The sequence below is a fragment of the Varanus komodoensis genome, unplaced genomic scaffold (assembly GCF_004798865.1).
Source record: "Varanus komodoensis strain SLA01 unplaced genomic scaffold, ASM479886v1 scaffold34_1, whole genome shotgun sequence".
In the NCBI taxonomy this organism is placed as follows: Eukaryota; Metazoa; Chordata; class Lepidosauria; order Squamata; family Varanidae; genus Varanus; species Varanus komodoensis.
In genome coordinates this window covers 5,329,862-5,342,080 of record NW_025335854.1, presented here as the reverse complement: position 1 = coordinate 5,342,080, position 12,219 = coordinate 5,329,862, and the positions used below count along the sequence as shown (strand labels likewise).

At 44.1% G+C, this 12,219-nt stretch overlaps 1 protein-coding gene across 1 annotated transcript in view; it reads left to right on the top strand.

Annotated features, from left to right (window-relative positions):
* The window catches only part of RGL1 (ral guanine nucleotide dissociation stimulator like 1), an 83,849-nt gene that overhangs the window by 26,821 nt on the left and 44,809 nt on the right, over positions 1–12,219 (top strand). Inside the window, exon 3 of the mRNA XM_044439074.1 lies at positions 10,678–10,886. Within this exon, the coding sequence (XP_044295009.1) occupies positions 10,678–10,886 (209 nt within the window). The remainder of the gene's footprint in view (positions 1–10,677; positions 10,887–12,219) is intronic.

The following is a 12,219-nucleotide window of genomic DNA, read 5'->3' as shown; positions in this document are numbered from 1 at the left end:
TGGGGCCTAGAGCCCAGATCTCCCGGGCCCCCAGTCCAACGCCCCAGCCACAGCCCAAGCCTCCCCATTTCAGCTGCAGCGTCCCTTATTTGGCAACCCTGTACACCCACCTTTTCTGCTCTGTTGCTGCTTTTTGCAATCCTAAAGGAACAGTCAGTTGGCCCATTGCTAGAAGGGGTACACAAATCAATCACTTTTCTCTGTAAACGCGTGTGAGAGACCAACACGTGCATGTCTGAAGCGTAGAATGGGTGCAAATTGTCTCGGTACAGCGAACAGTCACTGTGCTTTGTCCGAGGCCCTGTTATTATCACTCCTCTTTCAGTACATTGGTGTTTGCGTACATGTGCAACTGTACAGAAAGGTAGCAGCTTTGTTTATTGTTGTCCTCATCTTCGTCACGGTGGCTGTTGTCCCATTTTATATATTTAATGCTGCCATTCCCGAAATGTGTAGACATGCACGGAAATGCTCGCTTCCACAGCGAGTCAGTGGTGCTCTCGACTGCAAGCGCCGTTCACCTGCCGGGTTCGGAAACGGGTGTTTCTGCTTTACCTCTGGTTGTTTGAAGAACCAGCAGCCCTGTTAGACTAGCTGTGCCTCTGTAGAGGAGCGTGGGTGTGGAGCATCTTTCAGGTTCTGACTCGTTCCTAGGATTTCCCTTTCATTGTCTTGCAGAGCGCTTATTAATGGCTCACTCTGAAGCTTCATTTGAGCGGTTTATAGGATTTCTAGCCCTCATTAGGTCCTTACACTGCAAGTGGGTGGGTGGCACTGCACCTGAAGGAGCAGAGGGTTTCTTGAGGCTGCTGTGCTTGGACACAGCACTTCCCAGCTCAAATTCTCTTAACCATTAACTCTCCTGGGCAATCCCAGACTGGCAATTGTCTGCTCACAGTGCATATCTTATTTCCCACTACACCTTTTGATCTTGTGCTCGTTATCAATCTAGGCATGCATACAGAACTTTGGGCATTTGGTTCCACTGCTTTAAAACAAATTCAAATTTGTTTTAGAGCAAATTCAATAAATAACAAATAAAAGCGTTTTTTCTGCTTCCTTTCTCAGGCTCATGGTGGCTTTTGGAAGTGGTTAAAACTGAACAAAAGGCAAAACAAAATAAACTGCTAAAACAACCACCAATGAATGGAACTAACACAAATAGACTCGCTTATTTGTCTTTGAAATAATATAAATCACATCAAAGAGTCAGCCAGAAGATATATGCTTTGCAATCTCTCTTAAAAGATATTAGGTAGGGGACATGGTTACTCTGGAGAGGCTATTCCTTAGCCGTAGGGCAATGGATGTAAAGTACTTTCTGATTTTGTATTCCTGTATTTTGAGAAATTCCCATAACCCACCCAAAGCGTCTTGTATTTGAGTAGCAAAGGGAGGAGAGCTATAAATCACAGGATTAAGACGGAGAGAGGTAGGACTGAAATGGGACAGTCAATACAATTTACAGCCACATTAAAAAAAACTTCTGTATTTTTCTGTAAATTTCAGGGTGCTGTATTTCCCTGAATAGATGCACCACTACGATTTTCAGAGCCAGGTTAGAATATGTGGATACCTTCTTTCTGCTGCTAAAAAAATCTGAGAAACATGCAGCTAACATACTTCACTATACTTCTTCACTATACTCTTTATATTCATTTGGCTGACAAAGGAAAATTTAATGGAGAGAACTCTCCCTTTGTTGGCTTTGAAGAAACTTAAGTTGTTACAACATCAAAGGATGTTTGAGCAAATTCCCTGTACATTTTTCTCACTATAAATACAGCCTTTTTTAAGCTCACCAGATATAAATTACAGAAGCCATTAAATTCCTTTAGTCAGAAATAGAAAAGCAGTAATGAAACCCCATGCATAATATAAGTACAAAATAAAACACAAGGAAAGAAGCTTCAAAATGAATGGAGAACCTATGTTTGTTAGGATATAAATGAACTCATAAAACTACCTTTGTTCTTGTTTCGGGGAAAAGAGTACGTCTTGGATGTGCTTTTTGGATTTACCACTGCCAAAAGTGTAGTTACAGGACAAGAGTCAAAGAATGCATGGTGGGAAATCAAAAGTCTTCATCCTTGGGCTTTCTCAGAAGGTCATGAAGAAGGAGCACAACCAAAAATGTTATTTCATGGCATGAACAAGCAAAATACAACATATACAAGCGCGTGCGTCTCTGGGGGAAGAAGCCATGGCAGTTTTAGCTGGCTGGATTGGAAAAACTTATCCAAGTTAGAAGAGCAGACATTTTTTATTTTTTGTATCAGTAAGAATTTGCACATGTTACTTCTTGTGTGATAATGTGTAGCTGTCAAGTGACATTGTGAAAAAATGCTTTGCTTTACACCAGAGTTTTCCAGAAGCTGGCACCAAATGTTAGTCTTCTACAGATATTGGTTTGTGTGGGTGGAGGGGAAACAAGCTAGATCCACCTGGGAGTGGGTTGTTCGCGGGAATCTGCAAACGGAGAATGCGGCTCAGATGCATGGAGCTCCCCCAGTTTCACTTCCCATCCGGATTGCCATACGGGATGAATACAGTTGCATCCCAGGGACTGGCAGTTAGTCCATGAAACCTACTTCCGAGTAAAGAGGCACTGGGATACTAGGAAATCGTTCTACCTCCTTTGAGAGGACAGCCAAAGAGTCCTAATAAATGGGATCTTTGTTGGTGGACTGAATGAACCCATGTGCGTTGTCTAGATTTTATATACTCTGGAGCAGAGGTGGACAGAAAACAGATCTGCAGGCGGCTCGGATTCCCAGCATTCCTTGGCCATGATGACTGGGCTTCTTGGAGTAGAAGACTCAAACATCTGAATATCTACATTCTTTCCGCTCCTCCTATAGAGCGTTTTGCACAGCCATGGTATGGACAGATTGCATCTATAGTGTCCCTTCACTAATACCCAACAGCAGACTGAGGAGGGGGGCGATTTTCAGTGATCACTCTCCGTTCCCCTCCCCCAAATCTGCCCCACTGCATCAGGAGATCTTCAGAAGCAGATTTTAGGCAATTCAGGGAGCTGCTGGGAAGAAGGGGAATTTCCAAGAATCGCTTCCTCCCCGATCACTCATGGATGCTTTCCAAGAGCAGGGAAACCCTATCTGGATATGTTTGTGGTTTTCATAAGCTTTCTCGACTGTGCACTGTGGATCTGCAGATTCTATGAGGTGTGAAGAATCTTCTGCTATTTCTCAGTGGGGGAAAACAAGCGAGTGGAAAGTCGGATCTGCACATTCTGATGTTTAGAACTGGAGTCAGTGTAGTGCAGTAGCTAAGATTACTCAAGTGGGAACCAGGAGGTCTGGATTCTAGTCCTCCCTCAGCCGTGTTGCCCAGCGGGTGACTTTGACCCAGTTGCTGCCTCTCAGCCTGACCTACCTCACAGGGTAGTTGTTGTGAGGGTAAATGGGAAGGGAGCTAACTCTGTAAGCTGCCTTGAGTTTCTTGCAAAAGGAAGAAAGGTGGGATATGCATGCCATGTGATGGTGGTGGTGACGACAACGACGACAATAACAACAGCAACAACTACAACTCTGTTTCCTGCTTGGTAGCAAAAAGCCACATTGTTGGTCCCGAACCTCATAGTGTGGTGGCAGGGAGGGACAAGACATATGAAGTCAGAAATTGCCACTTGGGGATCTGGGCTTGCCCTCTCTGGGCCATCTGGCTGGGTCAGAAGAAATGGGACACGCTGATTCGGACTTGTTCGGACTCCAGAAAGAAAGGAGTCCTGCAAGGAGCGACGATGCGCACAACATCGGCGCTTCTCAGTCTTGTTTGCCTGCCTCTTCTCTTCCCCTGAAGGAGAAGGTGAAGGAATGTTGGTCGGGACTGGAGGCAGCTTTGGGGCATGGCAGGAACGGAGCGTCCAGGCTGTGCTCATATTCTTTGTGGAATTGTGTGGCCTACAGCACCTTCTCATGTTACTTTAAGAAAAGAAAGACCACATTAAGACAGCTGTGGTTACTCCCTATTTATAAAAGCATCCACAGTAAAGAGTTTCCCTTGATATATTTTAAAATACAACTTAGGGCATGGAAAAAAAAAACCAGTTTTGACATTAAGTGGGCACTGTAGAAACTCATAGGCAAATGGCATACCGAATGGCACTCTTCCTTATTTAGCGGTCAAATCTGAAAGGATATATGTAAGAGGATAATATTTAAAAAAACAGATCTTGAAGTGTTCCTGTATGACCTCTGTTGGCTTTAAGAGGTGTCATATGGCCATAATCCCTATGTGATGCTTATGAAAAATTGCCCATTAGCGAACGACAGTCCCTTTGATATACAATCTGCCCGGTTTTCTTGTAGGCAGACAGCTGGCTAGAAAGCAAACCCAAAACCTCTTCTTGCTGTTCAGGGGTCTTGATCATGTCAGGAAAGAGGCGGTCTCTGATTGAATCCAGATTGAGCTGTTTCCTGCTAGCGTGCTAACTCAGCCCACAGTGTCTTATTCCATAAGTCAGTGTTATTGAATGGTTGCCTGCCAAGTCTCTTTAAAGGACTTGAAGGCAGAATTGCTGAACCAATGCAAACAAAAATTATGCCTTTAAGTGATTTCAAGCATGCTAGGGTTGGTTACAGATAAATGTGTTTCTGTGTTTTTAGGATGGATGGATGGGTGATGGAGGATGGACGGACAGACGGACAAACAGATAGATCTATAGAGAGACATTCTTAGAGGCTGGAGCGCAAGCATGGGTTTCACTTCCCCCAGAGATCTGTCAAAGCCCAAGTCATTCTGGAGAGCTGCAAAATTCCCCTGTTTTACCCAGCACTGAACATCTGAGGTCAAAAGGGTATTGTAGTCGGTGTGCGTGCTTTTAATGGTTGTGAGTCCTTAAGGATAGGCAGGACAGCAACTGAACTCAGGAATTAAAAAGATGTAGAATAAAGTGCTTTTTGCGTTTTAGGATCCTAAGAACCCTAATTCTGGTCTTCTTTTGTCCAAAGAGACAAATTAATTGAGGCTACACAACAAAACTCAGAAACAGAGAAGGCAGCAAAAACAATAAACGGTTTTGTGGCATCTTAAAGCCTGCTACAAATCTTTAATGCCACTCACAGGAGTTGATGTGGACTGTGGTTGACTTTGTTAGATGGATGAAACGTTATTGGGAATTCCTGATCTATACACAGAACACGTGGTTGTGTAAAGACTGTAAAGAATGAGGTCAGAGGGCAATTAAATGCAGGAAGTCCCGACAGTGACAATCCCATCAGTAACAGTGGCCGTTCACAGAATAAGAACCACTGAAAACACAAACATCCTGGCACTTGGGAAGCCAATCATCTCATGGAGCATAAGTTAAAGTGGCAACACCTTTACCCCCATTCAAGTCTCTGAGGACAGAACCGAGCCTGCCAATGAATTCTAACACGTTTTATTCTCATTTTCTTTTGAAGGGCCTTTGCTCCACAAAGGCCGCTGGAGAATATCCAGTGTTCTTCCACTGGAATGCGAATATTGCCGTCATTCCCACTGATTCTGTAGAGGCTGGCTGGCTTGCCCATAGGGAATGCAGCACAACCCAGCTTACAGAGGGTGAGGTATATCTCCCTGAAAGAGGAACAAGTGAATGACCCTCTGAAGTTGTGGGTGTCGTGATCAGGTCCTGGAATGGTCTTGCCAGAACTGATACGGGGAGCTAGCAGGCCCCGTCTCCATGTTGGCAGCCTTGTCACATGGCTTGCTGTTGCCAGTGGCTAGCTCTTTGAAGTGGCGTGCTTCCTCCTCCTGCCCAGAGAAAAGAGCGCAAGTAAATTGTTTATTCCTATTTTGGTTTGTTATACTGACACGTAATTGTTCAAATTAGCTCATAACATAGTAAATGTGGACCACTATTCTCTACATTCCATTTTTATGGCTGAGGCCCCATCAGTGTTCAAGGAAAGATTGGACAACCCCATGCTGGGCATGTCATGACCGGAGCCGGCTGGAGCCGGGTGTCAGACTAGATGGCCCGGGAGGCCCCTTCTGACTCGCCCTGTTTCTATGTTTATGTAGAGAGCCACAGTCTTCAAACAATAACGTCACAAATGGCTGCAAATTTTGTGGCAAGAGCTGTGGGCCACGACAACTTTACGCTGCGGAGGCTTGCGCAGAAATTAGTGAAGTGGAGAAAGGGCCACGATTACAGGTTGTGTTCCTGGGGAAGATGCACTGAGCAGCAGCTTTGGGTCTTGCTACAGTGCCTGTATTTCGGCAACTGAAAAGGCCCAAAGACTTCCCGTTCCATCTTGATACAAGAAATCAGAGAAATAAGCAGTGCTGAGGTCATTCAGCCTTTCTCTTTTGGGTTATTCTTGATGCACTGTGGTCTTTTGCAGTCTAAATGTAAGTGGAGTCCCCTTAGGGGGGCCACGATTGTCTTCTAGATCTCATCGCTAAAAAATGTTTTCCCTTCTATAACCCCTTGCTGATAAGAAAAACACACACGTGCATTCCTAATCATGCCTATCTTGTCATCAGCTCTAATCTCATTGGATACATTAACCAGCGGAGATCTGGAAAATGCCCGCACCATTCAGTATTCTCTTATTACCTCCATCTTCTCTCTGAGTTTCTGTCTGCACTTTTTTCTCCTCCCCTTCTCACCCCTCTTCTTATTCCATGGCTCCTAAGTTTGCTCAGGAATCTTTGGCGAGGGTCAAAAGCCTTTTAGGAGTCCAAGTAAACACCTCTGTCCACATGTTTACTGAACTCAAAAACCTGTGAAAGGTTAGAGAGACAGGACTTACCCTAAAGAAGCCATGCTGATTCCTTTTCACTAGGACTGGTCCTTCTGTACACTTACTAATTTTATCTTTACTAATGCTTTGAGCCAATTTATCTAGAATAGATGTTAAACGAACTGGACTGTAATTTCTCAGATCTCCCCAGAATCTTTTTTTTTTAAATTGGTGTTATACTGGCCAGTTTGCAATCCTTTGGTTCAGAGGTTGATCTTAGGGACATGATAGTATATTGATAGAAAATCAGGAATGTCATGTTTGCATTCTTTAAAAATCTTAGTATGAATACCACCTGGGCCTTATTAACTTTCTATTTTACAGTAAGGCCAAGGAAATCTTTTGTTATCACTATTTGCCTCAGTTCCTCAGACTCTCTTCAAATAGGCATCTGTCCTAGATCTTCTGCAGGGAAGACAAATAAAATGAATACGTTCAGCTTATAAATCCATTCATCCCCCTTTTTGTAGTTACATGCCTTCAAGTCCTCTCTCCTATCTATCTCATATTTGGTCTTTCTCTTCTTCTGCCTTCAACTTCCTCTAGTATTATTGTCTTTTTCAGCGAGTCTTGCCTTCTCATGATGTTTCTGAAGTAGGACAGCCTCCGTTTTGCGATTTTTGCTTCCTGGGGGAGTTCTGACTTGGTTTGAGCTAGGATCCATTTGTTCATCTTCCCGTCAGTCTACAGTATTTGCTCATTTCTTCTCCCGTACCATGTTTCAAACACCTCCTTTCAGCGTTTTGTATGGTCTACCTTTCACATACCTACATAGTGATCAGGAATATACTAATATGGATAATCCTGCCCTTGCTCTCCAGTGAAACTTCCTTTCACTTGATGGTATTTTCTCGTTCCTTCATTGCTGCCCTTCCAAATCTGAATCCTCTTCCAATGTATTGGTGGAGGCCTGCATTTGAATTGATGATTCAGCCAAGATCTACAAAGACTTTCACAATTTCAAGTCCTTCATTGTTGACCTTTAAGTTGTGCAGTTCTCTAGTCACACTTTTGTTTTCTCAACGTTCAGCTGCAGTCCTGTTTTTGTAGTTTCATCGCTTTCAAGTCATTGTTGCTTTCTGCTGGTAATACAATTATCACCTGCATATCATAAATGTCTGATGTCTCTTCCACCAGTTTTCACACCTTCCTCTGTTCCTAATCCAGCTTTTCTTACAATATGTTCTGTGTATGGATTAAGCAGCTAAGGAAATAAATATATCCTTGTCGGACACCTTTGCCTCTTGGAAACCATTGTTGCTCCATGTTTGCTCCAAACAGTAGCTTCATATCCACAATAGGGGTTACGAATCTGGCTTGAACATGAAACAGAACTTGGCTTGAACTCACATCCACAAACACTTGACAGGAAGCAGACTCAGGAAAGAGAGAAAGTGGGTTGGAGTCTGAAGAGCCAAGCTGAGAAAATTTGACAGGCTCCTACCCATGAATCTGATTCCACACACATCCCTGCAGGTGACCTCTTGAACATACTGCTGCCTTCCCTAAATTCTGGCCTTCATTCTGTCTGAGCTTTGATTGTGAGTAACCTCCAAGAATTTTGAACTCTCTTGACACCAGCTTTCAACTTTTTGCCAGCTCTCGGATTTTAAAGACGTTTTCTCTCCGTATGGCTTTTGGTTAAAGCCTTCTGAACAATAAATGGAAACTGGAATGGGGAAATACAGTATCTGGTAGCTGTAAGGTGTATGAAAAAAGGAGAATATAGTCCATACACCTGGAATGCATCTGGGGCATCAGAACTGAACATCACCCCTGAGAACTCTGAAATATTTGAAAAAGAATAATAAGAATTGTGTTTATTTAAGTGTTACATTAGCGTCTGAATGATCTCCTACCAAGAGACTATTTAGGTTTATATCTGCGTAGTTTACACTTAGATGCTTTCAAGAAGTCTTTGTTATAGGTATGTGGTGTGTCAAATCCGGTGCTTTTCTAGCCTGTGTTGATTTTGACATCCTCCTCACCAGTGCTTGTATTTCTGTCTCTTCCTTTCCAAGGTTAGTTTCATTTTTGGAGGATATGTGGGGGGCAACCTCCATACAATCCTCCTTTTCTGAAGATAAGCCAGTGTAACTTTAAAGGTAAAGGTTTCCCCTTGACGTTAAGTCCAGCCATGCCTGACTCTAGGGGGCGGTGCTCATCTCCGTTTCCTAGCCGAGGGAGCCAGCGCTTGTCTGCAGACGGTCTCCGTGGTCATGTGGCCGGCATGTCTGAACACCGAAGGGCACAGAACACTGTTACCTGCCCACTGAAGTGGTACCTGTTTATCTCCTTGCATTTGCATGCTTTCGAACTGCAAGGTTGGCAGGAGCTGGGACAGAGCAACGGGAACTCACCCTGTTGTGCAGATTGGAACTAGCGACCTTTTGATCAACCAGCCCAGCAGCTCAGCTGTATAAACCACTGCGCCACCTGCAGTCCCAGTGTAACTTTGGGGTGGAGCAAAACCCATGATATGCAAAGAAGATATTTTTATTTAAAAGTTATTTTAATTGTTAATTTATGAATTGTATTTATGGGGTTTTTATGTACATGCCGAGATGTTTCCGGTTTTTTAATTCTAATTGTATAAACTGTTTATTTATGCTTATTTATTATTGCTGTAAGCCGCCCCGAGGCTTTTTGCGAATGGGGCGGCATCAAAATGGTTTAAATAAAAATAAACAAATAAACAAATAAACAAATAAGATATTAAAAGTATATTTTCTCAGGGTGCTTTTCTAATGGCTTAAGCTGCACTTGGAGAGGCAGGGCCTTGTTTAAGTGAGTGGTTTTCAACCGCCAGTCCCTGGACTGGTGCCAGTCCATGGGAGATTTCTGTGGGAGGGCCGCATCCTGCTCACCATGAACCAGTGGCGGGACCGGCTGTGTTCCACCACCTCTTCCTTGGTTGGCATTGCATCTGTGGGAGTGCACTGGTGTGTCGGGGGGGGGGACAGGGAGGGGAGAGATGGCTCAGTGGGAGCCGTCTAGGAGCCACGCTGTGCCAATTTCAATGTTTTGTTCTTCTGTTGGCATTTTTTGTTGCTCGGTTTCTGGTTCTTTTGGAGAATTTTCTTTCTTTCTTTTTGGTACTGTGCTGGGAAACTACTACGCAGAATACTGTATTATGTGTATGGTGCTTTCTGTTTCTGCCTCAGTAGGCCCCGAGGTGGTTTTCCTGTTTTCACCGGTCCCCAGCTGTGGAAAGGTTGAAAGCCACTGGTCTAAGAGATTCAGGCCGCTGCGGTGCTCAGCCTGCCATAATACGCATTATATGGGGCTGCACAGGATCTTGAGCCAGGTGGAATGTAGTCTTCTGTGTGTTGGTGGGACACAGGGGTTGGACCTGGTGCGTCTCTAAGACTGACTTAAAGATTTGGAGCCCAGCAACTTGAGGAACGGCTGGGTCAGCTCTCCCCTCCCGTCCTCCGAGTCTGGGGTGCCACTCCACCAAAACTCTCCATCTCTTATGGAATGCGCTCCCCAGAGAGGCCCGCCTGGCGCTGTCGTTATTTGTTTTTCAGTGCCAGGCCAAGACCTTTTTATTTAAACGTCATTTTAATTGTTGAATTTATTTATTGATTTTATATTTATGCCGGGATGTTTCCAGTTTTTAATGTATTTGTATAGCTATTTATTTGTATTGGAAGCCGCCCCGAGGCTTTTGCAAATGGGGCGGCATATAAGTATTCCAAATAAATAAATAAATCTCTCGTGCACACCTGGGAATCGCATCCAAGTGCGCACACGACACCTGTGATCATTGCACTGTGTCGGGTCTCTTCAATCCGCTGAAGCCGAGCCTTGTGTCTTCAGACCATTCCTAGCCTTGCCGGAGAAAAGCTTATTTGGTTTCAGTGACTTCCTCTCTTGTCCAGGTGATTAATTTCCCTTTCCCTTTTTATTGTTTTTCGAACAGGTTGAAGGGGACCAACTCCCCGCAGGCCATACCGTCAGTCAATATGAGACATGCAAGATCAGGACCATCAAAGCTGGTACCCTGGAGAAACTTGTAGAGAACCTGCTGACGGCTTTTGGGGACAATGACTTCACCTACATTAGCATATTTCTGTCAACCTACAGGGGTTTTGCATCTACAAAAGAAGTTCTTGAGCTGCTCCTTGACAGGTAAGATTCCTTGGCTTGGGGAGAGGAAAATCATTTTTACTAACATGCGTTTGTAGGCTTGGCTTACAAGATGATGTTGGAGGGGTTTTTTAGTTATTTCTGACCTACTTGGCTGTGAAAAGGCAATTTGAAAGGAAAGGCCTGCATTTTGGTTCTGTGTTTGCTTCACTTCATGCCTGCGTGGCTTCACAGTGCAAGATTCACACTTGCCATCTGGCATTTAGCATCCTGACAATCTCAGATTTTATATGAAATGCAAAGTACAAGTTTCTAGCCCACATGGTACTAAAAGAAAAATCAAATAAATAAAGGGAAGATTCCAGACCCAGTCCTTTCATAGCTGCTAGTTTTTGCCCCCATTTTCATTTTGTCAATGAATATCCTCATATTTTTAACTTGCCTCAAAGCTCACGCTAAAGAGAGTGATAAGTTATGATAGATAAGTCTGAGTGTCAGCATAATCTGCATTTTTGGTTTGGTGATAATGAAATAGCTGCAATTCTTTACATAATCAATCATCAAATCGTGAATGAGATTTCAGTAGATTGGCTGTTAAGATTCCAGCCATGAGTTTAGAAGACAACGCTTGATTTGTCTGTGTGCATTGCACTTGTGTATTTATTTCCATCTTTTTTCCTTTTTAACTGTATTAAATAGAAGTGTGTTTTATCTTTTAACTCTTTAAACTCCTTTGTTGTGCATGCACACATTTGTCTAGGAGCTTGCTGGCGACAGTGGTAGGGGGTGAATTTGTCATTGCTTGCCTAAAACAGCAACCTGTAGAGAGCCTAATGGCGTGGAACCAGTTGGTTTCTCTCCAGGTGTGAATCGATTAATTCTAACTCCAGATTAGGGCCAGAATGGGCCTTTCAGAGCCTGACCTTTGGCATTTTTGCCCCTGTGGGATGCCCAGGCCCAAGAAAGGCATGCTCCGTATCTCAACCTTGGCTCCTCCAGTATAGGAACAGGGACCTGCCTGTCAGCACCGTTGCAAAAGTGACAGATGGCAAAATCCAAAATCCTGGGCATGCCCAGTTAGAACAAGCCCCAGTGAACTCAGTGGGAGATACTTCCGTCTAAACCATGATGGCTTTGCTGCCTGAAATCCTACATACACTTTCCCAGGGATGGGCCTGATCTTCAGGCACCAAGCCCAGCAAGAATGCGACTGCTGTTGGGGAGCTGGAGCAGAACTAGCTGGGACATGGCAGTCTGAACAAGCGCATGTGGTATGGAGAAGGCAGGGCTGCCTTTAGCATTTCACAAGCAAGCCATGCTGAGCAGAGAGGTAGATCCATTGAGCTCCAGCACACAATTCCCTCTTCCCCAGGAA